General features: G+C 42.7%; 2 protein-coding genes across 4 annotated transcripts; one reads left to right on the top strand and one right to left on the bottom strand.

Annotated features, from left to right (window-relative positions):
- The first annotated feature begins 1,498 nt into the window (after positions 1-1,498).
- LOC105025135 (poly [ADP-ribose] polymerase tankyrase-2) lies at positions 1,499-16,052 on the top strand. Of its 3 annotated transcripts, none has more exons than XM_020046947.2 (26): positions 1,499-2,287; positions 2,682-2,906; positions 3,153-3,248; positions 3,422-3,458; positions 3,557-3,632; positions 3,849-3,943; positions 4,077-4,143; positions 4,310-4,496; positions 4,645-4,766; positions 4,913-5,004; positions 5,206-5,284; positions 5,675-5,825; positions 7,774-7,850; positions 8,029-8,174; positions 8,275-8,440; positions 8,793-9,012; positions 9,297-9,406; positions 10,486-10,674; positions 11,292-11,603; positions 11,713-11,833; positions 12,639-12,706; positions 12,812-12,886; positions 13,110-13,215; positions 13,397-13,583; positions 14,338-14,494; positions 14,691-16,052. In XM_020046947.2, the coding sequence occupies exons 1-26, from the start codon at positions 1,999-2,001 to the stop codon at positions 14,751-14,753; spliced, it is 3,513 nt and encodes a 1,170-aa protein (XP_019902506.2). In that variant the 5' UTR covers positions 1,499-1,998; the 3' UTR covers positions 14,754-16,052. The 3 variants fall into 3 exon arrangements, with proteins under 3 accessions (XP_019902506.2, XP_010893917.2, XP_010893913.2); XM_010895615.4 differs by having other exon boundaries at positions 1,500-2,287; positions 12,609-12,706; XM_010895611.4 differs by lacking the exon at positions 10,486-10,674 and having other exon boundaries at positions 1,502-2,287; positions 12,609-12,706.
- Positions 16,053-25,886: 9,834 nt separating this feature from the next.
- On the bottom strand, positions 25,887-27,011 carry LOC105025155 (D(5)-like dopamine receptor). The gene has a single exon (XM_013133871.2). The coding sequence runs from the start codon at positions 26,994-26,996 to the stop codon at positions 25,887-25,889; it is 1,110 nt and encodes a 369-aa protein (XP_012989325.2). The 5' UTR covers positions 26,997-27,011.
- Positions 27,012-27,141: the final 130 nt, after the last annotated feature.

Here is a 27,141-nt window from a genome sequence, read left to right as displayed (position 1 = left end):
CATAATTCAATGGCATTCCAAGTGCACATTTCACCTGTTTTCTCTTCCACAGTATTGTCATTGGAATTCTTCAAGTTACTTGTTTCATAAGAGCCAGTAAAGTGAATCACTTTTCTCAGGGACAAAGAACAATACTGGGTGGGAAACTTTACTGATCCAAATCTTTATATTTCCCTTTGCCAAAGGCACTAGCCCAAGAAAATATTGTATGGTTCTGGTATATTCATGACATAATGTGATTTCTGTTTATAACCAAAGCTTTTCAATTGCTATAATGGATAATTCCTCTAATAGCCTGACTAAGGTTTGAACAATGGACCAATATCACATCTGGGCAAACTAAAGAGACATTTTAAGTGACAATACCTACTTGCTGAAATCCCTGCAAGTGGTGGATTATTAAGAATGGTGAATTGGTGTATATTCTGTATCGGTAGGTCAGATTGTAGAACTACCCAGTGTGAGCCTTGCTCTCTGAATACACTGATCAGGTGTTCACTGGTACAATTTGCATCAGATATGAGGAAGTTGCTCAAAAGCAAGACATCTGCACTTGCTTGAGTTGATTTACCGACATTAATGAGACTAGGTTATTTAAGGTAATTTGAATGAACATCTGATCAAAGTCAAGTTAACTATTTGCACAAAACGGAAAAATACTTTCCACTAATGCCTGAGGCCTCTTACTCACTGTAAGAGGCCTCAGGCATTTAACCTCCCTGGGTTAAATGCCCCCCGTAATTCTCCAACAAACAACCAAACGACGGCACATTTGATTTCAACACATTCCTTGGTTGCCACTATTCTTGTTCATCTGGAAAATGTTGTTGAATATCAACTGAGCAAGCAATTAGACAAAAACGATTTTGATATAAGCTGATCTCTTTTTTTGTCATTTAGAAAACACTGTCATGTGACATAATAAAGTTAGACCTCTAAACTGATTTTCTATTTGTCAATAGGAAGGCCTTAGGCTAAATAATCCACTTGTTTCAGAGAAAAAAATGATAATACCTTTTTATGTTTTTTGTGGTGATCATGTTTCGTGCTAAATGCCCCCCTTTTTTGGGGGCAAAATGCCCCAGTGGGATTTTACCCCCGAGAATTTATTGGTAAAATGTAACAAAATTATAAAAAATTTGCTGAAATATAATAAAAGTTCAAGATGTAGTCTAATAAAAGTCGTTTTTAGTTCAATAGCTAGTTTGTTGAGCATATATTAACATCTAATATACTTTAATAGGCCTATCAATTGGCACTGATATTGAATTCCAATTGATGCTCAATATTATTTATTTAATGTTTTTAACTTAATACTTTTGCACAGGTAACAAAACACATTTAAATGCAGTCATCAAAAGTAGCTACATGAACCAACCATAATTTGCTATTTCGTTTTATGTAGAGTTATAAACAGAAAAAGCAGGCTACAATGTGTGCGTTAGCACCACCTACGGTAGTGAAGTGAAGAGGACTGCAGCAGTGTACAGACATTTAAATACATATTCCTCATAACAAAACAATATGTTAAGTCAGTGTGAGCAATGTTTGTTAATCCTTAATTAGTGGAGTCACCATAAAAAGGAGTCAAAATAATTGTCATCTGCTCGTCTTGATTTGCAACATCCCAGCACGTAGTGCGTGAAAATACCTCGGTCTGTTTTTGGCGAACAGGTAGGTGCTGGGAATCACCAGTGGTGGAGCTTTGAAAATGTCGACCTTTTTGCTTTGAGCAATTATGGCGTACGAAGTTAATCGATATTTTGGGCGTTTTTTTTGAGGATCTCTGCAACATGACAGAAGCCGTAATCCAAAACATTGTGTCGAATTTTATGTGGACTTGATAGGATGCTTATTATTGACAGCGCCCATATTATCGTTGCCAGAAATGCTTTCAGACTGACTGTCATATACTGACGATATCAGGGAATTATCCGCATTTTACATGTTTCGCAACGACATGCACATGCGATAAATTCGCAGAAACAATCAGTTTTTATGGCTTCCGTAACACGTTTTTGGGGGTCTGCATACGCACATTCCAAGCCGTATCCTTACGAAAATGTCACACCACTGATGAACACCCGACAGTCTTCAGGGTTATCGGGCTTGAGTAGTGTTGCCTCCCCGGTAGTAAATAAACCAAGGGCCGGTGAGCCAAGCAGAGAGCTTTTCCAGGCCTGCAGAAACGGAGATTTGGAGCGGGTGAAAAGACTTGTCAAAGCAGAGGATGTAAACAGTAGAGACACCGCGGGTAGGAAATCGACACCGCTTCATTTCGCCGCTGGTATGTACATTTATGTTTGCACTGTTTGCCATTCGCTTGAGACAATGTTTCACACTGCGAATATGCCAGAAACTTTACAGAATGTAATAAACCTTGGACATTTGGTCTTATTGTAACAGTAACCCAAGATGCTTGTTGCCTAGTGCAGCTACATTTTCCCTGCTGACATCAGCTGGGGATAAACGGATCCTCTTGATCCATAAGGATGTACTGATATTGATTCATTTTTATATTATAGTATATTACATTTGAAATTTTATGTATCTACATTTCTTAGTCTACAGTAGCCCTAGGACCAACAGTAACTACTCATTTGGAATGTGACTCAAACCTCTGTAAGGCCTTGGTATTTTTGGGCCAGGAGTGCAAAAATCCATAACATCTTTTCCCTCAGGATTTGGCCGCAGGGATGTGGTTGACTATCTACTACAGAATGGAGCCAATGTGCATGCCCGGGATGACGGAGGCCTCGTATCCCTGCACAACGCCTGCTCCTTTGGCCACATTGAGGTGGTCAGCCTGCTCCTGTACCACGGGGCTGATCCGAACTCCAGGGACAACTGGAACTACACGCCCCTCCACGAGGCCGCCATGAAGGGGAAGATTGATGTCTGCATAGGTACTGTTCTACCCTCCCTTGGGAAAATATATATATATATATTTTTCAAGATGGTTCTCAAATGTCTTCAAGAACTCTGGTCACATCTCCAGAACACTCAGTTGTAAATGCACCTGTCTGTAATTGTGTCTGTAAAGCTCACTATTGTGTCAGTCAGGTACGGTCGTCAGATTATTGTTTGTGTGTTACGTAGGTTGTCTCCCGGTGTATTGTACGTTTATGATGGGGGTGAATTTGTTATTTTAGTGCTGCTACAAAATGGAGCAGAATCGACAATTCGTACCACAGACGGAAGGACAGCGCTCGACCTGGCTGAGGCATCCACCAAAGCAGTGCTGACTGGTAAGTGCGAGGACCTTGTTCATTGAAAACCTTTTATAAACAGTGACTGCATGAGTTAGTTTGTACTTAATGCATCTATTATGGGCATGGGGACAGGATCATGTGGTCAACTATTATGCTTCATTATTTTCTCGCAATAAATGGCCTGATCTTTTTCATTTCCTTTAACGTAGGTGAATATAGAAAAGATGACCTGCTTGAAAGTGCAAGGTGCCGTATCTCCAATTTAACTGACAGCCATTCCAATGCCTTGTTATGAACTGTGGTCATTATGGTGCTCTACATCTTCTTATGCCATGCTTTCTTAGGACTGGGAATGAAGCCAAGCTTCTGGGCTTGCTCACACCATTGAATGTGAACTGTCATGCCAGTGATGGTCGGAAGGTAGATCACATGCTCTCTCCCAAGCTATTCGAAAAACAGAATATTCATTTTCTTTTTCATAATTTTGTTAAAATTCCAAATTCTCTGAACTGATGACGAAACCCATGTAGAACGATGGGAAATATTATTTCCCGGAAATGTATTATCAATATGGAGTGCTTAAGTTTGGTCAAACAAACAAATTTGTAGCGGATGGTCCTCTGTGTTGTGTCTCAGTCCACCCCTCTGCATCTGGCTGCCGGCTACAACCGCGTGAAGACAGTGAAGCTGCTGTTACAGCGAGGGGCTGACGTTCATGCTAAAGACAAAGGGTAAGACTGGGCCTGTGTGCTCTCATCATCCCTGTTATGTCATTGCTGCCGTTGTATGTAACAGGGCAGGCATTGTACTTTTCAATGCTGTGCCTGCAATATTTGTGATGCATGACTGTCTTTGACATTTCAGTGATCTGGTGCCTCTTCACAACGCCTGTTCCTATGGACATTATGAAGTCACTGAGCTTTTGGTAAAGGTATGTCTGAAATACGTTGTCCCTATTACGTAGCTAACTCATTCCTGGATCATCATGCATGGAATCAGCATTTCTTAACCCGGAGGCCCGTTGAGTATTGAAATGACCCCTGAGGAAATGTTTGTCCCCCTGCCTTTGGATTGCCCCCGACCCCTTGGCAATGCAGCACGGTGCTTGTGTGAATGCCGTGGATCTGTGGCAGTACACTCCCCTGCACGAGGCGGCCTCCAAGAACCGGGTGGATGTGTGCTCTCTTCTCCTCAGCTATGGCGCCGACCCCACTTTCCTGAATTGCCACAACAAGAGTGCCATTGACCTGTCCGCCACCTCCCAGCTCAAACAACAGCTGGCGTGTAAGTCGCACTTGTTTATTCCTATTGCTTATTGTCGCCTGAAATATTTTTATGAAAAGTCCAGTTTTAATAAACTTTAACCAGTGGCAACAGCTAGGCGTGATTCCCTTTTTTCCCCCCATGCAACAGTTGAAATATTGTCTTGCAGATGAGTACAGAGGTCATGCCTTGCTTCAGGCGGCTCGCGAGGCCGATATGGCTCGTCTTAAGAAGCACCTGTCACTGGATACCATCACGTTCAAGCATCCTTTAACCCATGAGACCGCGCTGGTAAGAGGCCTGTATCCGGAGACGCCATGCATAGTCACACGGCTGCTGCCGATTGTCTAGTCAGTGTGTCACATTCCATGTTCCATTTGTCTGTCAATCTGCGCTTTCATCTAAGCTGCACTTTCAAGAATATTTTGTTTCCACAGCACTGTGCAGCGACTTCTCCCTACCCCAAGAGAAAGCAGGTGTGCGAGTTACTGCTGAGGAAAGGGGCCAGTGTGAATGAGACCAGTAAAGAGTGAGTACTGCAGAGGGTTTATGTTCATGAACCTTGTCCCACAGGCGGTTAACAGTAACTTATGCGCTTATCATTATTGACTTTACAAATGTTAGTGGGTGAGTCTGAACGCTCCGGTGAGATTAACTAAAGGTTGGTATTGGTTCCATTGTGCGGCCCGTAGAAATATGTGATGATGGTTGTGGTGTTGTGTATTCTCAGCTCCCTCACGCCTTTGCATCTGGCGTCTGAGGAATCCCACAATGACATAATCGAGGTGTTGGTGAAACATGAAGCAGAGGTACGTTTGAGTGTTATTAACATCACTTTTGTTCACTAAGTGCATTCACGGATACTCTGAATGTTAATCAGCGTAATTATGCTGACTGTGGTAGATGACCTATAGAGACAGAATACACAATATCTACTCAAATATCTTCATCTCTGCCTCCCCCAAGATTAATGGTTTTGGCCATGGATGTTTTGCTTCACCGTTAAGATAAAAAAAATATATATATTATTCATGTTTTAATCTGAACTCTCCCTGTCATAAAAAATCTGCTGACTATGTCTCTATGGCCTGACAAAGATCCTAGTCGGATTGAAACATCGCCAGTTTTCGGTGCGTTAATAATGCGTTTTGTGTGCGTCCGTGCCGTACTTATGGACGTTCCTTCCTGTTCTCCTGTAGGTCAATGCCTTGGACAAGCTGGGCCAGACCGCCCTGCACCGCGCAGCCCACCGTGGCCACCTCCAGACCTGCCGTCTGCTCCTGAACTCCGGCTGCGACCCACTCATCACCTCCCGGATGGGCAGTGAGAGCTTCCAGGAGAGACTACATGGTAGGTAGACGCCGTTATCATGTAAAGGGCCAATCAAACCTGCCGGAGTTGAATCATGGTCGTCTTTCGAGTGTCAACTGTTTTTCCATCCGCAGTTTTTCAGCAAGTGAAGTCATGCTGCGTACTTTTTTAGTGTGGGTGTTGATCGTATTGCCATCATATTGAAGTAAAACTCATGACTGAAAAGTGATTGGCTGGATGCTCATTACCAATGAATATCAAGTTCTGGTTAAATGATTACGGATGAGTTGCTACAATAAGTAAAAAAAGTTACGTAAAAAAGCTTTTGGAACTGACACCATTTTCACGACTCTTTAATTGTTTGGTCGATAGGCCGTTGGTTAGTGATGTGCATTTCGCAATTGATTGTTTCTTTTTGGATGACTACTGAGTCAGGAGTTTTTTTTTTTTATCGACTCGTTCCATTTTAGTCTGATCTATTTTCCACTGCGCCAATGACACGGTTTATAAGCGAGGATATCGACTGGCCATGAGCAGTGGGAAGAGGAGGGCTGGGTGGGGTCAGCTCAAGAATAGGTTTTGATCTTCTTCCTCTTGAGTCATTTGTATGTCTTAATTATTAAATCAAACAGTGTTCTGAAGTATCAGATGAGCTTGGTCCATACACTGTAGCGGATTATATTACACAAATGTACTTTTTGACCATTTGTCCAAAGAAGAGGGTCGCCTACTTCCTCTTATCTATACTGGTCTCATGTAGGGTCGCCTGCTGCCTCTAATCTATACTGGTCTCATGTAGGGTCGCCTGCTGCCTCTTATCTATACTGGTCTCATGTAGGGTCGCCTGCTGCCTCTTATCTATACTGGTCTCATGTAGGGTCGCCAGCTTTCTCTAATCTATACTGGTCTCATGTAGGGTCGCCAGCTTTCTCTAATCTATACTGGTCTCATGTAGGGTCGCCTGCTGCCTCTCATCTTTACTGGTCTTGTGTAGGGTCGCCTGCTGCCTCTTATCTATACTGGTCTCATGTAGGGTCACCTGCTGGCTCTTATCTATACTGGTCTCATGTAGGGTCGCCTTCTGCCTCTAATCTATACTGGTCTCATGTAGGGTCGCCTGCTGCCTCTAATCTTTACTGGTCTCATGTAGGGTCGCCTGCTGCCTCTTATCTTCACTGGTCTCATGTAGGGTCGCCTGCTGCCTCTTATCTATACTGGTCTCATGTAGGGTCATCTGCTGGCTCTTATCTATACTGGTCTCATGTAGGGTCACCTGCTGGCTCTTATCTATACTGGTCTCATGTAGGGTCGCCTGCTGCCTCTTATCTATACTGGTCTCTTGTAGGGTCGCCTGCTGCCTCTTATCTATACTGGTCTCATGTAGGGTCGCCAGCTTTCTCTAATCTATACTGGTCTCATGTAGGGTCGCCTGCTGCCTCTCATCTTTACTGGTCTTGTGTAGGGTCGCCTGCTGCCTCTTATCTATACTGGTCTCATGTAGGGTCACCTGCTGGCTCTTATCTATACTGGTCTCATGTAGGGTCGCCTTCTGCCTCTAATCTATACTGGTCTCATGTAGGGTCGCCTGCTGCCTCTAATCTTTACTGGTCTCATGTAGGGTCGCCTGCTGCCTCTTATCTTCACTGGTCTCATGTAGGGTCGCCTGCTGCCTCTTATCTATACTGGTCTCATGTAGGGTCATCTGCTGGCTCTTATCTATACTGGTCTCATGTAGGGTCACCTGCTGGCTCTTATCTATACTGGTCTCATGTAGGGTCGCCTGCTGTCTCTTATCTATACTGGTCTCTTGTAGGGTCGCCTGCTGCCTCTTATCTATACTGGTCTCATGTAGGGTCGCCTTTCATTTGTACTATGTCATAACGTTCTGTTTTTTTTTATTATCCCAAACACGCTTAACCAATGTGCAGATTTTTTATTTGATTTACTGTTGAGTAGAAAGGAACGTAATAATTCTCTTTTTCAATAGGACGTTTGTTCGGAAAAACCTACGTGGACCTTAGGTTACTAGAAGCATCAAAGTCTGGAGATTTGGAGATTGTCAAGGTACAGTAATTTTTTTTTCAGTACATTTAGTATAATCCAACCAACCAATGCCATAATGTTATAGCACTAATATTACTAGGCATTTATTTCAGATGCTAACAGTGGTAGTCCTGGTAACATGCTGTCTCCCTGGTAACGTAGTGTTTCTGGTAACATGCTGCCTTCCTTGTGTCTGCAGAAGTTATGCACCATGCAGAATGTCAACTGCAGGGACGTCGAAGGCCGTCAGTCCACCCCGCTCCACTTTGCGGCGGGTTACAACCGCGTGTCGGTGGTGCGGTATCTTCTCCTGCATGGGGCGGACGTCCACGCCAAAGACAAAGGGTGAGGAGTTCAACCTTTCATCAGGTTCTGCTTCTCCCCCAATGAGACAATCAAGAGTTGTCACACAACCGGGTGATTTGTGTGTTTTCATGTCATGCAGTGGCCTGGTCCCTCTACACAACGCCTGCTCGTACGGCCACTTTGAGGTGGCCGAGCTGCTGGTCATCCACGGCGCTGTGGTCAACGTAGCGGACCTGTGGAAGTTCACACCGCTACACGAGGCAGCCGCCAAGGGCAAATACGACATCTGCAAACTGCTGCTGCAGGTAAGGAGTAGTGGCAGTTTCTTGTCATTTTAAAATGTGTTTTTACCGAACCCATAGATACAGTTGAATTATGACCAATAATACAAATTGAATTATGACCAATAATACGAATTGTCACTAAAAGTGTCTCATTACTCCGTTGCCATAGCTAGGGAAAGAAAACAGTGCTAACTCGCCTATTTTCATCTCCACTGTGTTGGACCGTCTGAAGTGGCACATGGATTTAAACGCTTCAAAATGTCACCCACATCTCCCTGGAAACGGTTCCGTTTCCATTCCAACACAAAGCAGATACATCCTCATCCTGTGCACTGCCAAATAATACCTGTTCTAACATCCTCCATCTCCCCAGCATGGTGCGGACCCGATCAAAAAGAACCGAGACGGGAACACCCCCCTGGACCTGGTGAAGGATGGGGACAAGGACATCCAGGACCTGCTGAGAGGAGATGCTGCCCTGTTGGACGCAGCCAAGAAGGGCTGTCTGGCCCGGGTCAAGAAGCTCTGCAGCCCAGATAATGTCAACTGTAGGGACACAGGTGGACGCCACTCTACACCGCTACATTTGGCGGGTCAGTCGGCACACTGGCTTTTTCCTTTTTACGGTGGTCTTTAACCTCGGCTGTGGAGAATTTCAGGGCACAGGAGACCTTGTCCCAACCCATAAACACTTTGAACGCATGCAACTAATCTGTAATTAAGACTTTGTTTAGCTGCAGCGTACATTTTTTTTTGTGCTAGGCCACGGGACATGCGCTTAAACTCCATCCTGATCGTCAGGATTAGGAATGCACCAGTGATTTTTAGGACGACGACCGTTTCTGATCATAAATGTGTTGTGTGTCTGTTGCATCAGCTGGCTACAACAACCTGGGGGTAGCGCAGTACCTGCTGGAGCATGGAGCTGAGGTCAACTCCCAGGACAAGGGAGGGCTCATCCCCCTGCACAACGCTGCCTCCTACGGGGTGAGTGCCAGTCCTACGTTTTCTATTAGCCCTCGGTACTGTCCTCCTTGTAGCTTATTATGGATGGATCCTTCCGGTTGGCATCATCTGTGTGTACTGGTAACGCTGTTGTTATCCATGTCTCTCTTGAGAGACCCAACCAGACTAACCTGGTTAAATAAAACATTTAATAAATCCCCTTTACAGCACAGGCGGCTCCCTAATCCAGGCAGTTAATCCTAATCTGGCCACCCGCCGGATAATCCCAATCCACAAGTGTCCATCTCCCTGTGTCTGTGCAGTGTGTTCTCTCTGAGACACAAAGATCGGCTGCAGCGTGCCCTGGTGCTCCAGGGATTTATCTCCTCGGTCGCCCATCCTGTCGCCAAACGCTCACCAGGTCTGTTGTGAAGAGGCTTCTTTAAAGAACGTAATCATGACTGGGTTTCTGAGATGACTTGGTAGAGGGGAAAAAAAGGTGTCTTCCGCGGCTTCTAAAACGAGCTCTGTTTAAAAGGAATGTATTCGTGGATTGGTTTCAGTGATGAGGCAAGGGGTGAAGTATGTGTATTGGCCAAATGATTAGCACTTATGTCTCTCTCGGACACAAAACCCTGTTGACTACGAAAGGCCATTAGACTGCTTTGATCAGTCTCCTCTCCACAGACCCTTGAGAATACAAGGAGCGTATCTCAGCACTGCCCCCACCACAACCACCTGATGCTGGCTCCAGCCATGCTCAGATTGGTCTCTCTTTTTTTTTTTTTTCGGGACAGACTCCTGCTTTGCATTCAAATCGCCGTGATTTTGAGCTCAAGCATCTACCATTGCAGTGCAGATGAACGCTGTGCTAAGAGAAAGCAGCGTGGGGTTTGATTGGTTTGTGGTGCAGGGTGCTGAGCTTTCCTCAAACAAATGCCCCAATAACCCATTGTATCCCAAGAGATGTTTTCTATCTTTGTTTGTTTAAGCCCCTGGGTCGTGTTTCAATCCAAACCATGAAAGAAAGAGTCAGACACAAATTGACCGAAAGAGCAGGACATTTTGCGAAGTGACAAACCCAGAGCCCAGTGGATGGTCCAATGTCGTCTTATTTTCAGCATGTAGATGTGGCCGCTTTGCTCATCCAGTACGACGCATGTGTGAACGCCACTGATAAGTGGGCCTTTACTCCACTGCATGAGGCAGCGCAGAAAGGGAGGAGCCAACTGTGTGCCCTGCTAATGGCCCACGGGGCCGACCCCGCCCTCCGCAACCAGGAAGGCCACTCTCCGCTGGACCTCGTCACGGTATTCGACCACGCGCACGCACGCACGCACGCACGCACGCATGCACGCACACGCCGTCCTGTCGCTCGAGCTCACGACTCCTCCTCCACGCGGGAGTATGCGGGAGGGGCTTAACACAGTCCGTCATCATCACCGATTCACCGCGCTCACCTGCCTGTCGTGTCCACAGCGCTCGGGTCCATCCAACCGCCCTCATTCCCAACCACGCATCGTCCTATATGCCGTACGTTGTGTTTGTGATTCTGGGTTACAGCATGCTGGACGTCTTTGCGGTTCTTCCCCGTCTTTGCAGTTCTTGAGGTGACCCCGTATATCTCATGGCCTGACCTTCACCGCCATCAACACCCACAGTGGTCATGATGTCTTTCTGAATGGAAGAGAGGATCTGTCTCTCACTGTTGGTGAAGAAATGCCTGGAAAGATCTCTGTCCTTCACCGCCTATTGCTACATGACTGGAATGGACTGTGTGCATGTGATTTGGTTTGCCCGAGGCGTGTAGCCTTATTCATACTTCTGGGTGATTTTTGTTGTCACTAATTCATTCTCTTTGTGTTGTCCTACTCAGACGTAATGTTTTCAGCGTTTTGTCATTCTATTATTTTTTATTTTTTACCAGGCGGACAATGTTCGTGCCTTGTTGACGTCAGCCATGCAGCCATCAGCCCTGCCTGGTTGCTATAAACCTCAGGTCATTATTATGAAAGCCCGTGTTGGGGTCCCCCCCAGCCGCTCAGCCAGCTCCACGCCCCGGTCCACTCTGGCCTCCTACCAGGACACCACCTTCACTGCCTTCCCTGAGCTACCTGCTCTCCTAGGCCCGTCTGGTGGAGCTGTGGGCCTAGACAAGGAGCGTGTGCACCTAAGTATTGGCGAATTCCTCAACAACCTGGGACTGGAGCATCTACTTGAGATCTTTGACAGAGAACAGGTAAGCTGAACAGGAATAGTCAGTGTTTGACGTTCCTCATTGTGAGGTATGACCTGAGATGGTCTGGGTAACATCTGGCATTAAAGTCCCTCGTCTTCCCCTTTTGAAGATAACTCTGGATGTCCTGATAGAAATGGGACACAAAGAGCTGAAGGAGATCGGCGTTACCGCCTACGGACACCGACACAAAATTATCAAAGGAGTGGAGAGACTTATCAGCAGACCTCAACGTATGTTCACTCATCCTGTCATCCATGACACCGGGTATCCCTTAACATGACACCGGGTATCCCTTAACATGACACGTGGTATCCCTTAACGTGACACCGGGTATCCCTTAACGTGACCCGGGGTATCCCTTAACGTGACCCGGGGTATCCCTTAACGTGACCCGGGGTATCCCTTAACGTGACCCGGGGTGTCCCTTAACGTGACCCGGGGTGTCCCTTAACGTGACCCGGGGTGTCCCTTAACGTGACACCGGGTATCCCTTAACGTGACACCGGGTATCCCTTAACGTGACACCGGGTATCCCTTAACGTGACCCGGGGTGTCCCTTAACGCGACCCGGGGTGTCCCTTAACGCGACACGGGGTGTCCCTTAACGCGACACGGGGTATCCCTTAACGCGACACGGGGTATCCCTTAACGCGACACGGGGTGTCCCTTAACGCGACACGGGGTGTCCCTTAACGCGACACGGGGTGTACCTTAACGCGACACGGGGTGTCCCTTAACGCGACACGGGGTGTCCCTTAACGCGACACGGGGTGTCCCTTAACGTGACACGGGGTATCACCTAATTCAACCTCAAATATATGTTTATTTGTTTAGGCTTTTCAGACTGTTTGAAGGTCTGTGAGTTCAACCGTCTGTTTTGTTTTTGTTTTCACTTGAATTTCAAGTATGAGATGACAGCTGTTTATTTTTTTGTTGAGTAGACTGAAGTTCATATCCTGAATTATAATCAGAGCTACTGCCATACTAACTGAAAGTGTGATGCAGGTTTGAACCCATACATTTCATTAAACATAGCGAGCAGCGAGACCATGCTGATTGATCTGGTGTCTGAGGACAAGGAATTTCAGTCGGTGGAGGAGGAGGTACTTCCAGCAGTTATTACTCATCACTCGTGGTCAAATTGTTTAGGAGACAAGTAAGAAGAAAAAAGTTAGAACAGCAAAATCTGTTTTTTTGTGTTTGAACAGTTGCAAAGTACAATTCGAGAGCACAGAGATGGAGGTCATGCAGGAGGGTTTTTTAACCGATATAACATTGTCAAGGTACTGTATTTTCAAGTTCTGCTTCATTTTGTCCACTTTAAATCTATTTCAGTTCTAGACCAATTCAATTGAAGTCCAGTTAATAGAAGCCATCATTTAAATCCACCTTAAAAGAAATGTATATTATATTACAGTTCAAGTTATTCCAGCATCATTAAACACCACTGACTCCTATTCCTGCGTTTTGATGGTTGAAGCTCCCCTTTTCCCTCATTAACTGCAGATCCAGAAAGTGTACAACAAGAAGCTTTGGGAGAGGTACACCCATCGAAGAGAGGAGGTCTCTGAGGAGAATCACCTTCACTCCAACGAGCGAATGTTGTTTCACGGTGAGAAAACAAAGCACCCAATTACACTGACCACTGTCCAATGAGAACTCGTCAACCCTTAATCCATCATGTCATATTGTTCTTTTTTTTTTTTGGATTCTTTTTTTTTTTTTTTTACACCTAGAAGTGTTATTTTTCAGTCATCCTCAATCAATAACCCCTTCACTCTTGACCCTACAAGGTTCGCCGTTTGTCAGTGCTATAATCCACAAAGGTTTCGATGAGAGGCACGCTTACATTGGAGGCATGTTTGGAGCCGGCATCTACTTTGCTGAGAACTCGTCTAAAAGCAACCAGTATGTCTATGGGATTGGTGGAGGAACAGGCTGTCCTCTGCACAAAGACCGGTCCTGCTACGTGTGCCAGAGGTAGACCGGCCATCCGATCGTCTGATGTTTCTCTACTAGTAAACCAAAGGAATGGCCGCGAGGCGCTACTTCCTGTTAGACTGGTTGGCACAGGGCTTGGCTGCCGCCAAGTGGCGTCGGTCAGAATGACATGAGCGTACCAGAAATGAACCAGGTTATTTAGGCAAAGTGAAGCAGGGATGGACAGGGTAGGTAAGAGGTGTGACTTGTAAAGCTCCTCGGTTGGTGGAGGTTGTCTAGAAGGAGAGGGGAGAACATGCATCGGGTGTAGATACACAGAAAGGGTTCATGAATTAGTTTGCGGGCCGGTTGATGTATATACAAGGAGGTAAAAGGAGTCATTCACAATGTAATATGAACTTAGAAAGCTGTAGAACCGATTATGAGGTAAAAAGAGCACGTGGCCGGAACTGAGAGCAAGAAAATCATTTGGTGGTGTTACAGGCTAAAGGAATTTGTGATATAATACATTTATAACAGTCAGGTTATGAACAATAAAAATGTTTACATGAAGGAGAGAGAAATATTCACTGGGAACAATTGGAAGCCTGTAGGAGTTGACCCAACATGTGCACTACACTGAACCGTAGCACCGCTGAGGTCTTGGTCACACAGGTCAACTAAACCTTTGCCAGGACACAGTTAGACTTTTTAGTGAAGAATGGCTCAAATGTATGGCGTGGACTGAATCAAGGGTACCAGTTCCAATCATGGCACGATGCCTGATGTCTGTGATTTGGTTCTCTGTCTCCAGGCACCTGCTGTACTGCAGGGTGACCCTGGGGAAGTCCTTCCTGCAGTTCAGTGCCATGAAGATGGCCCACTCCCCTCCAGGACACCACTCTGTCACAGGGAGGCCCAGTGTTAATGGACTGGCTTTGGCAGAGTATGTCATCTACAGAGGGGAGCAGGTATGGTGATCACTGGCTTTGGAATCTGTCCCTGGACTGTAAATATTTCACCGCCCTCACGCTGCATTTAAAAAATATATATATTCTGCTCCTTGTGGATGTGTAATGTGTTAATTGGTTGGTTGCATGCCAATAGGACTACCAAGTAGTTCAGATTGCTTTGATCTTAACGGATCTGTAATTCACTCTTCTCCAGGCTTATCCAGAGTATTTGATCACCTATCAGATCTTAAGGCCTGACGCTTCTGTGGATGGATAGAACAAAAGAGAGAAGAACGACTAGCGAATTCGACCGAAGATCCTCTGAGCAAGTTTCTTTTATGTTTTGTGCAGCAACAGCTTTACTAAATGCGTGCACAAACTATTATTTTATAGTTGTTTTACTTTTCATTTAAAGCACTTTATTAACAGTGGGTGGAGTTGGACATGAGCATTTTTCTTTTAGTTGTACACTAGCTAGTTGTGGTGTACAACAAGTTAAAGTCTAACACTGTTTTCAAAAATTATGTTACGTTAAAGCAAATTGCAAAAACTTTGAAGTACTTATTTTATGAAGACCTTGTATATGTTTTGTACTGGCATGTTAATTTATTGACATTTCTTTGACTCCTATGCCCAAGTTATTGTACATTAATAAAATAATTATTTCAGCAGAACCATGCTGACACAATCTGTTGTCAGCCAAGTCAGGACTCATCATGAAACATATCAAATCTTTTGGAGTAGGAAATACAAATGTGCATTTCTTGTTTGTGAAGCCTAGTTGGCCACTCCCTGTTCTTCTGTTTACTTCCATCTGGTGCCTATTGCCTCATGAACACATCTGGCTTATTTACCAGCCACTGGATGCAGTTTAGAATCTCTAACTGCGTTAAATAATTTGGTCTCCACAGTGACCATCAAAACATCTGGATTAGTGTACTTTCAATCTGTAACGGTGGCATCAGCAATTCACAATACAATTTTGTCACTGTCTGTAAAGGCCTTCCATATTGATTCCTAAATTGTCATTATCTCAAACCGTTCTACAGAGAAGTATAATGAACGTTTGTGTTGCTTTGAAAGTGGTTTGTTAAATACTTCTCAAAGGTGATGAAAGCGATGCAATGCATAGAGAAACAACACATGTAGCTAATGTATATTTTCCTTTGCCTTGCATGGTTTGGATGCCCTAGTGTAAACCCTCCTGTCAGTCCAAATAATGTGTGAACTGAGAGTAAAAAGCTGTAGTTGTGTAGTTCTCACAGCATTGGGTTTCTCTTAGTATTCCTGTTTTGTTAACTCTCATAACAGACCTGTACTTCATTGTGTTAGCAGTGTTTGTTTAGTACTATGTGGCTAAATATACATTGCGTGTCATGGCTGGACCTGGGGGGAATCACTTCTACAACCAGCCACATCAAAATAAACGACATATTTGTGAATCCCAGGTTAACAATTTGTTGTTTGCCTTATTCCTAATAATTTGTTGTGGCACTGATCAATAATGCCCTCACCGCTGTATCTGATATCTCCTTTTTTGGGGGGTAGAAAAATAAATCTTGTTAACTAAATGTTTCACTTTGTGGATTTTCTTTGTTCCCACCTACAGATGTCCTTATGCTGTGTTTTGTCTTTAGCTGTTGAGTATCCAATAGATGGCGCTGTGTCACTTCAGCTCAAGAGATTCTAACATGTTAAAGAAGACATCTGAGTGGGCTTATGAAGAGTTTAATGTAGTGGAAGCTAATGTCCAATTGGAATTTATTGTTCACTCAAATTATTTGGGGCATTATTCTGGTGGAAGTCCTGCATTTATTAACTTGTACTTAACAGAATATTCACAAGTCTCTAAATGTACCGTTTCCCATCTTTTCATTCAGCCTTCAAATTTTATTGCAGAACCTTTTTCAATAAAATCTATTCAAGCCTTTGTACATTGGCAGCTGCCACAAAGAGCTTTTACAGTAATCTGGCCTGATACCAAAGAGGTAAAATAAATAAATGCACAATAACATGTTTAACAGGATTGTTTCTTTGTGGATGTTAATATGTTGTGAAATTCAGCCACTGTTGTTTTAAGCCTTGTACTGAATTTCAATAAAAAATATTTAGTCATTCAAGACGGAACTAATAATGAAATTTTTGATATATACAGGGTGCTGAATGAGTGTGATTCCTCTGCTAGAGTCCTTCTGAACCCCCAAACCCCTAGAAAGTCATAATCACCGAGCGGTGGGTGCTTCTGCAATCAAGAACATCCATTGAGCGCCATTCATCATGATTCACAGATTGAGCACTGGAAGCGTTTACCCCTGACCAATCCGCTTCTGACCTTGAAGAAATCTGTGTGGGCTTGTGAGTGTACGTTTCTTATTTGGGTTCCAAATTTTGTGTTTGTTACTGTGAGGCAGAAAATACATAATTATCACTCATCCAGTCTAGGTGTGACACCAGCTGATCTTAGGCATCAATCTAAACGCAGCAATCTGTAATCAGTTTCTTTGGTCTCATTAATCTGATGACATGAAGAAAACACAGATGTCTCTTCTCACATACTCTTCCCCACTAATTTGTGGCAATGTTTTCCATGGAAAACATAAAATCCCCATTTAGTATGCAGCTTGTCTGTTTTGTTTGATACGCTGCCAAAAAAACCTGCCTGTTGTTATTGTACCTACACCGATCAGCCATAACATTATGACCACCTGCCTAATATTGTGTGGGTCCCCCTTTTGCCACCAAAACAGCCCTGACCCATCGAGGTATGGACTCCACTAGATCTCTGAAGGTGTGCTAGCACAAAGACATTAGCAGCAGATCCTTTAAATCCTGTAGGTTGCGAGGATGAGGCCTCCATGTATCGGACATGTTTGTCTAGCACATCCCAAAGATGCTCATTGGATTGATATCTGTGGAATTGGAGGCCAGGGCAACACCTTGAACTCATTGTTGTGTTCATCAAATCATTCCTGAACACATTTTTGCTTTGTGGCAGTGGGCATTATCCTGCTGAAAGAGGCCAATGCCATCAGGTAATACCGTTGCCATGAAAGGGTGCACATGGTCTGCAACAATGCTTAGGTAGGTGGTACATGTCAAAGTAACATCCAGATGAATGGCAGGACCAAAGGTTTCCCAGCAGAAAATTGCCCAAATCATCACACTGCCTCCGCCGGATTACCTACTTCCCATAATGCATCCTGGTCCCATATGTTCTCCAGGTAAGCAAAACACACACCCGGCCATCCACGGGATATAAAAGAAAATCTGATTAATCCGAGCTGGCCACCTTCCATTGCTCCGTGGTCCAGTTCTGATGCTCACATGCCCATTGTAGGCGCTTTCAGTGATGGACATGGGTCAGCATGGGCACCCTGACTTGTCTGCGGTTACGCAGCCCTATACGCAATAAACTGCGATGCACTGCGTTTTTTGACACCTATCAGTACCAGCATTAACTTTTTCAGCAATTTGAGCTACAGTAGCTCGTCTGTTGTATCGGACCACATGGGCCAGCCTTTATTCCCCACATGCATCAATGAGCCCTGGCTGCCCATGACCCGGTTCACCGCTTTACTTCCTTGGACCACTTCTGATAGGTACTGACCCCTGCAGACCGGGAACACCCCACAAGGTTACAGTTTTAGAGATGCTCTGACCCAGTCATCTAGCCATCACAATTTGGCACAATTTTGCCCAACTTTGGGAACAGAATGTTCACATGCTTCCTAATACAGTGGGGAGAACAAGGATTTGATACACTGCTGATTTTGCAGGTTTTCCCACTTACAAAGCATGTAGAAGAAATGTGAGTGACGGAATCTAATAAAAAATTCCAGAAAATCACGTTGTATGATTTTTATGTAATGAATTTGCATTTTATTGCATGACATAAGTATTTGATACATCAGAAAAACAGAACTTAATATTTGGTACAGAAACCTATGTTTGCAATTACAGAGATCATACGTTTCCTGTAGTTCTTGACCAGGTTTGTACACACTGCAGCAGGGATTTTGGCCCACTCCTCCATACAGACCTTCTCCAGATCCTTCAGGTTTCGGGGCTGTCGCTGGGCAATACGGACTTTCAGCTCCCTCCAAAGATTTTCCATTAGGTGCAGGTCTGGAGACTGGCTAGGCCACTCCAGGACCTTGAGATGCTTCTTACGGAGCGACTCCTTAGTTGCCCTGGCTGTGTGTTTTGGGTCATTGTCATGCTGGAAGACCCAGCCACAACCCATCTTCAATGCTCTTACTACAATTTTATCCCTGATGTCCTTACACAGCTCTCTGGTCTTGGCCATTGTGGAGAGGTTGGAGTCTGTTTGATTGAGTGTGTGGACAGGTGTCTTTTATACAGGTAACGAGTTCAAACAGGTGCAGTTAATACAGGTAATGAGTGGAGAACAGGAGGGCTTCTTAAAGAAAAACGAACAGGTCTGTGAGAGCCGGAATTCTTACTGGTTGGTCGGTGATCAAATACCTATGTCATGCAATAAAATGCAAATTAATTTAACATTGGTACACAGTTGAAGTGTTCCTATGATAAAAATGACAGACCTCTACATGCTTTGTAAATAGGAAAACCTACAAAATTAGTGGTCATAATGTAATGGCTGATTGGTGTATATATGCAATAGCCAACTTCTACAAAAAGAATCAAGGCCACAATAAGCATCCTGTCCCACACAATTGATGAACCAACACCCTCGGGCCAATCAATATCATTCTGTGAGTAATAATTTACTGATCATTTATTCAAAAATGTATATTTCTGATAATTTATTTAACTTCTTAATCCTCGATGACAATAGTCAAATCATATTGTAAAAAACTCATGCCTAAAGAAATCTTCCCTCTGATGAATATGTATTTACATTTTAGTCGATGTAAATATTATTGCATAAACAGTGTTGAGTCTTAAGTGTTCCAACATGAATACCCTTGTGCCCATGTGTGTGTATGTCAGTATTACCTCAAGATTTATTTTCTCCACACTTCGTTGTGTTCATTTATAATGTATTTGAAAACATTCATCGACACCCATTACCCCATGATCACAAGGCAAACCTTTTTTAGAAATGTTTAATAAATATTAGACGCACAACACGAGACAAAAGTGAAGGGTTCTGCGTTATTTTCTGAAGGCACTGTATTTCCTGGAACCAATGAGGCATAGTACGAAATATTATTTTCATATTTTATTTTAATGGACGATTTTATAGTAAAATATGTACTCAGTTAATTCTAACAATTAAGGTTTTATTAGTCACTATTCAAATTCAAATTTCAACAGATAATAATAGGTACTCCAAAAAAAAAAGTGTTGATTCTTGTCATTCTATTACTTATTTGATTATAGAGACAGTGGGAAAGAAAGAGGAGACCGTGTGCTTTAATTAGATGGGTTAGATGGGTTTTTATTTTAGCATGTCTATACTTTATCTATACTATACATCTATATCTTCAAGTAAGATTTACATTACTTCTATGAAACATACATTAATAACCCTTGTCTTTTGACACGTGTGTACCCTGTTCACCTTTACATTGATAGATCTGTGTTTGTCATACAGCAGACTGTGTCTAATGTGTCTATCTGTGACTTTGTAGCTGTTTGGCGGTGATATCAAATTTTGCCCCTTTAAAAAAAACAAATCAACAGCTGCCTACCAATGAGTATGTAATGAGTATGGAACTCCAATGAATAAATAACATCAAGACCAGAGTGCACTTTCCTGCTGTCTGAGCGAGGCTGCCCACCAGGATGTCAGGACACTATGCAACATACAGCAGGACTGTATTTGGGGTCTCAGTCGGCTCAGTGCTTACCGTGGCCTGGGCTACCGTTTACTCTGCCTGCCCTGTCAGAACCACAACTTCCGCCTGCTGCCTATTGATCCGGTCCAGACCAGAGGTTGTGATGCCACGACTTTGATTGCTGTGTCTTCCAGGCCGGGGCTTCACTTCATACCTTAGTTTTTCTGCTCTCCTTACGTTATCTGTGAGTCTGCATCAGGGCTGAGGCGTTGTTACTGTAGAACCGCTCCTTCCCATAACGTAACCACACAAGGCCTATTCCCTTATTCCCCAAACCGTTACAAACTGTCAAGCATCAACTTTAATAAACGTGTTACTTCAATTGAAAAGCATTTGCAGCCCCTGGTGTTAGAAAACCTCTTGGTGTGTTACTTTATGAACCCGCGGAAAAGTTGTAGTAACAACATTCCAGCGGGTTGTCCGTTATCTCTCAAAAAGTGTGTTGTATTTAACAATGTGGGCGCTGTAATTCTTGTCGCAGATTTGCTGTGTAGGAGGCCACGGTGTTGTCCTCTCTGCAGGATGTCTGTAGGATCTAACCAGCAAGTGGAGCAGCAATGACAGATACAGGTACTGAGATGCATTTAGAGATCCTGGTGGAGCCCACAGGGGGAGAGCTGTCAGTCGTCAGTGTTTCATCACTCTGTACCTCCTCAGACATCTGATACTGAGGAGAAGGCTTTTCCGCCTCCTGCCTCACTCCTCTAATCGCATTTTTCTCCTCTTCTCTCTTTGGTCTCGTCTCGTCTCGATCGTCTCCCATCTCTGCTCTCCACTTCCGGAAGATTATCTCCTTTGATAATTCAAGGTTATAGTAGTTTATGGATTGTGATGCCGGTGGGGTTTTGATAAACGGGGAGCCTGTCACTCAATCAATCCTTTCAGCTCATTTAAACCGCAGCTTTTGACTGATGGCTTCCAGAGGGTGTTCATGGCGTATTTTCACGTAAAATACACCCTTTTGCATTACTACCTCTGACTCAAACTGTGCGTTTTATCCTGATGCCTTATTTTTTCCTCCAATTTTCCACTCTGTGCTTTTACAGCTTGTTCTGTGCAAGAGGGAAAAAACACTCTGGGCCAGTTGTGGGAACATAGATCCCAAATCTTTAAAGCATTGACGCTGATTCAACACCTCAAAAAATTGGGGTTAAAATGTTTATAAACTGTAATTTCTTTATTTCCTAAGAGCAGGAATTCACATAGGTTACTTGCAATGTCCTGAAATGAATTAGCATGAAAAATACTGCTTTGGTTGCAGCAACTACCAACAGCCGTCCGAAGCATATCGGTGTTCCACGACCATGATGAAGGCCGGGGTCGCAGCGATATATGTGCACTGTGATGTACTGTTGCCCTGAGAGCCCCTTGGCCAATGTGGAGTCCTCTGGGTGGATTGCTCTTTTGCTTTAAAAAGACTGAAGCTGAACAAGCGGTGCATCACCTTTTGCTGAAAAAATAAAGCACTGTCATGTCCAGGCTACTTCTGCGGTCGTTGTAGAATACATCAGTTTGCATAGAAAATCAGGACACGACTTTAAGAGTGTGCTACTGTCAAACGTATCTGGATAACCTCCAAACAAAACCAGCAAAAGAATGAGAGGAATTAAATAACCAACAGCATAACACTGTACAATAGAAAAAAATACAGATACTGCATTCGTAAAAAGATTTGCCCTTGAGTTTTCCATTAAACCTTTTTAAATATATGAAAAGAAACGTATTCTGTCAAACTATTCGGAGAGCACAACACCCCGTTGAAACAGGTTCACTTAAAAAATACTCCACTTAAAATACAGCAATAACTTTAGAGAAAATGTAATTGCTGCAATTGGAGAGGAATGTAAATTTTTGATTGGCATTCTGACCACGACACAAGACGATACTTTAATGTAAAAAAGCAGTTTGATAAAGTATCTGTGATGGGACCTTGTTGTATACTCCATGTGAATGGATTCCTGTATGTCAGAACACAATAGGTATTGAGCCACAGGCTTTGAGTCTCCGGTTTACATTAGAGGACTTGAGAACAGCATTTTCTAAATAATAATCTCAGCTGTGTGTGGGCAGTTGAAAACGTCTGCCAGTTATTATCTTTAGGTAGAAAATAGGGTACAGTGCGGAGTGAAATGGAAGTAACTCATCCCCAGAAAAGTGAATCTGATCGGTTAAAAGAGAGAGAAAATGCTTACCACCTGGAATGTATTTTGGTTTAACACATCATGTAACATGATGGAAATACTGTATGCAGAGTATTTATATGTGTGTTAGAGCAACAAATGCTCTGGATTTGTAATGTTGGTTCGATCGGGTAACACTTCTGTGTTTGAAGATGCTACTAAGTCAGTGTGTTATGTGATATACATTCCTTCCCCTTACAATGACCAGGTTACACACAATGTCTTACTTAAGCTGGCATGGGGAAATTAAACATCACCTTTGGCGAAGTATCCAACCTTGAGTGGATGTTTCTCTTGTGAATATCAACAGATAACTGCAACATTTTTCATGTTAAATATTGTTTCACATAAGTCGATATGTCTCCGAAACGTACGCTTGTGGGGCATCTTTTAACTGTAATGAAATAACAACTGAACGTTCATATACCAAATTGTGTTTCCTCCATCTGAGATGAAAAGGTTTTAAATTCACCTCCCTCGACTGTATAAAGCGCTGTTACTGATATCATAACGTTCTGACTCTCTAAGCCACCATGGTAACAACAAGAGCCACTTAACTGAATGAAAAGTGTTGCTTATAAAACCACCATATATAGTTTGACTGGTCATACTTGACTGGCCAGGAAGTTACTTCCCCAAATTATAATTCTCTCTGTAACTCTGTAAATTTTGAGCAAGAAGCCAGAACACAAATCCAATCTTTGGGCCACCAGGTGCCAACAAGAAAATGCTTGTGAATCAAACAGCTTTTTATTTCTTTATTATCCCTTCGATTTTGCGCTGAATTTGTTTCTAAGTTCACTCCCACAGGTATATGTAGGCACTCATCTTAATCCCTGTAATTTCACTCACTACATCCCAGCACAACTACCTGACACAGAGACAGAGAAGCTTTCAGACAGTCCCCATTTCAGAAAACCAAAGCAGCTTGTGTCTCTGTGCTTTGTTCCCTAGAGATGAAAAGCATAAAATAGCTTTTAAGGCCAGTTTTGTTTGTTCTAAGTCTTGAAATGCACGCTCTTACCTGACACCCTGACGGTTTTCTGTACGTCTGAGAGTCCAGAAAATCTTCAAAGGTTTTCTGAGCCAGAACAACAATGTCAAATAAAAACAAATACAATAGTAAGGGATCTGATTGGCTGTCAGACTTGGCATGGGCTCAGAATCATAATTATGTTGCAATACACAACAGATGGAAATCTGGTGGCATTTTAAAATAGTTTGTGAGGATCATCTTGGCCCCTATGACTTTTCTGTGCTTCATACTTCTATGATGTTACTGTTCAATCGAGTCCAGCACTTCCAAAATGCACGGATAGGTGATAATGCAGTGAAGAGATACTGTTGAAAAGCCATCTTCAAACATGTGGAAGGGTATATGATAAAAGCTTGAGGAATACCAATATGTTTATTTAAGATTCAGGAAATACATTTGGTACTGTAAGCAAAATGCAAAATGAAGAGCATTCTTCTTTTAACAATACTTTGTGTTTGGGAACTGAATAGACCAATTGCTGTAGTTTTGAAGGTGAAATTTACAGTATTCCCATTCTTGCTTGATATAGGATTTCAGCTGCTCAACAGTTCAGTCCTTTGTTGTATATTTTTTTTCATTAATGGTGCCTTCAAAGATGTGCTAGTCACCCATTCCACGTGCACTAATGCACCCCCCATGCCATCACAGATGCTGGGTTTTAAACTGTGGCTGGTAACAAACTGGAGGGTCCCTCTCCTCTTTAGTCTGGAGGACACAGTCTCCACGATTCCCAAAAATAATTTCCAATTGTGATTTGTCAGACCACAGGAACAGTTATCCACTTCGCCTCAGTCCATCTTAATGATATTATATACTTTAGATGATATGATCCCCAAACTCTTTGACATTTTATGTTAAGAAACTTTATTTTTACAGTGTTGCACTATTTGCCTGCGCAGTCTTTCACAGAGTGGTGAACACCTCCCCATCTTTACTTCTGGAAGTTTAATCATTTCTGGGATGCTTTTTTTAAATTCCCAATCATGTTATTGACAATTAACCTAATAACTTGTGAGATTTTCCACCAGGTAAATGTTTTGTATTACACAACATTTCCTGTCTTCTGACGCCCCGTCCCATCTTTTTTGAAACGTGTTGCTGGCATCAAATTCGAAGTGGGCATATCTTTTTCAAGACAAAATTACATTTCTCAGTTTCAACATTTGATATATTTTCTATTGCATATATGGTTGAAATGATTTGCAAATCATTGCATTCTGTTTTCTTTCTGTACATTTTACACAGCGTCACAACTTGTTTGGAAATGGGGTTCTACTGATGTTGGTCTTGTACTGCAGACATTCAAAGCATTCATAAATGTTTATTGAATACATCCACTGACATTTTCATTGTTTCATTGCTTAACTAAGCCCATCAACCTATGATGACCTGTAGAATTTGATTGGTTGACATGACCTTGAATGTAAATTGTGTTTGATACTACAATTTGAAAGAGAGATGCTCCTAGACATGCAGAGTTCCTATTGATGAAGTTGGTGGTTGTATTTGCTAAAAGTTATTTAATTTGTTTTTAATAATGCATGGCTGGAAACTGAACAAATGTGTTTTTTCAGGACAAAAATACAATAAGCACAGGTAAGCATTGTCAGAATATATATATATATTATATATATATATATATATATATATATATATATATATATATATATATATGAATATATTTAATTTTTTTGCAAGCAAATCCCACTGTTATTGATCATTCCTCAACTTAGACAAAACACGAGTTGATGTACTTAACTATCCCAGGATCATATTAAGCCTGGTCCTGTACTAAAAAGCATATTGTTCATTGTCTGGGGAACCTACCCATAATTGGTTTGTTGGGTTTTATTCTATGGTTGTTTTTATGCCACTTACATGTTTTTCAAACCTGTGCTTCACTCAACCTCTTCCCTTGAGTGGGTATGCTTTCATATTGTAGTAAAACCTGCAGCATTCCAAATATAACGACCACATAATTGCCACTGCAATTATCTGTAATTACTGTATAATGCTTGGTTTCTGTGTCTTATCATATCAAAGACTAACTCACCAAGACTTGATGGTTGAGGGTCATGTCTCTTTTCATGACACATTATTCTAGTTGACAATCTATTGTAAGAGCATAATTAAACGTTGTTGTATACTGTAAATTATAATAAATACATTTAAAAAGCAATTTATTACTCAGTGAAGTATGTTTATTTTAGCTATTCAATAACCCTGGATTTTATCATTGCTTTTATTTACACAGATATTTGGGAATTTTGCAATAAAACCATGCAGATATCAGAAACAATTCATTATAACTATTTTTATAGTACATAAAAGAGACAAAAAGTGATCCAAATGTGACTTGCCAGTGAGTAGTTTCACAAATCCTCAATTTGACCTGGAATCACATAACACTCACTGGGCCCTGCTGAGGGGAAAGGAATCATATCTAATGATATTTCTGCTTCACATTCAAAATTCAGTATTGCAGGCAGGAGAAGGTTTCTTTGGTTACGTGAAGTATCAGAGATAACTGATACTTTGTCAAATGGTAAGTCCAAATCTTCATCCTGTGAGACCATGGGCAGGCGTTGCGCACACTGCACAGAGGCAGTGATGGTTGCGTCTTTCTGGAGTGTAGTGTCGTGGTGGTATGATACCAACTCGTTGCTGAAATTGACAGCTTCGACGGTAGAATTAGAACAGTATCTATTGCAGCCCAGAATAGTGGAGAACGCTTTTCTGAAATCAGCATTAAATGCGTATATGACTGGGTTCAACGATGAGTTGGCCCATCCAAACCACACAAAAATGTTAAACGTGGTGTTACTAACGCAGAGGGGATCATCGAGATTGTTAATGTCGCAAAAAGGTACTATACAGTTGACCACGAAAAAAGGCAACCAGCAAAATACAAACACTCCCATAATGATAGAGAGGGTCTTTAAAACTTTCGTTTCCTTCTTAAATGTTGTTTTTAACGAGTTTGTTTGCTCTGTTGTTTGCTGGTTGTTCTGTGCGTGTTCTACGGCTCTCTCCAATGATGAGATTCTCCGGATCTGGGTTTGCGCGATACGATAGATCCGTGTATAAGTGCCAACCATAATGACGACTGGTATGTAAAAACTTATCAAGGAGGAAGATATGGCATACGTGCTATTCAGGCTTGCGTTACAGTCTTCTATTTGATTAGTATCGTTCATTGTTGCATTTTCCTCCTCTGCTTTGTGCCAATTGAGCTGAACGGGAATAAAAGAGATCAAAATGGACAAAGTCCATGCCACCCCAATCATAACGAAAGCAAATCTTTGGGTCATTTTACGCTCATATCGGAAAGGGCTCGAAATTGCCCAATATCTGTCCATACTTATTATACAAAGATTGAGAATAGACGCGGTGGAGCACATGATGTCAAAAGCTATCCAGGTGTCACAGAAGCTGCCGAAGATCCAGCTGCCGGCCACCTCTGACATAGCCTTCCACGGCATCACAAGAACTGCAACGAATAGATCTGACACCGCCAAGGAGATAACAAAAAAGTTTGTCACTTTAGATCTAAGATGTCGAAATTTAATCACTGCGGCGCACACCAGCGTATTACCAAGAAGTGTGGAAACGATCAGAATGAAAAGG

Source organism: Esox lucius, chromosome 5 (genome assembly GCF_011004845.1).
Source record: "Esox lucius isolate fEsoLuc1 chromosome 5, fEsoLuc1.pri, whole genome shotgun sequence".
NCBI lineage: Eukaryota > Metazoa > Chordata > Actinopteri > Esociformes > Esocidae > Esox > Esox lucius.
The sequence above is the reverse complement of the archived record's forward strand: the minus strand, read 5'-3'. Positions and strand labels throughout refer to the sequence as shown.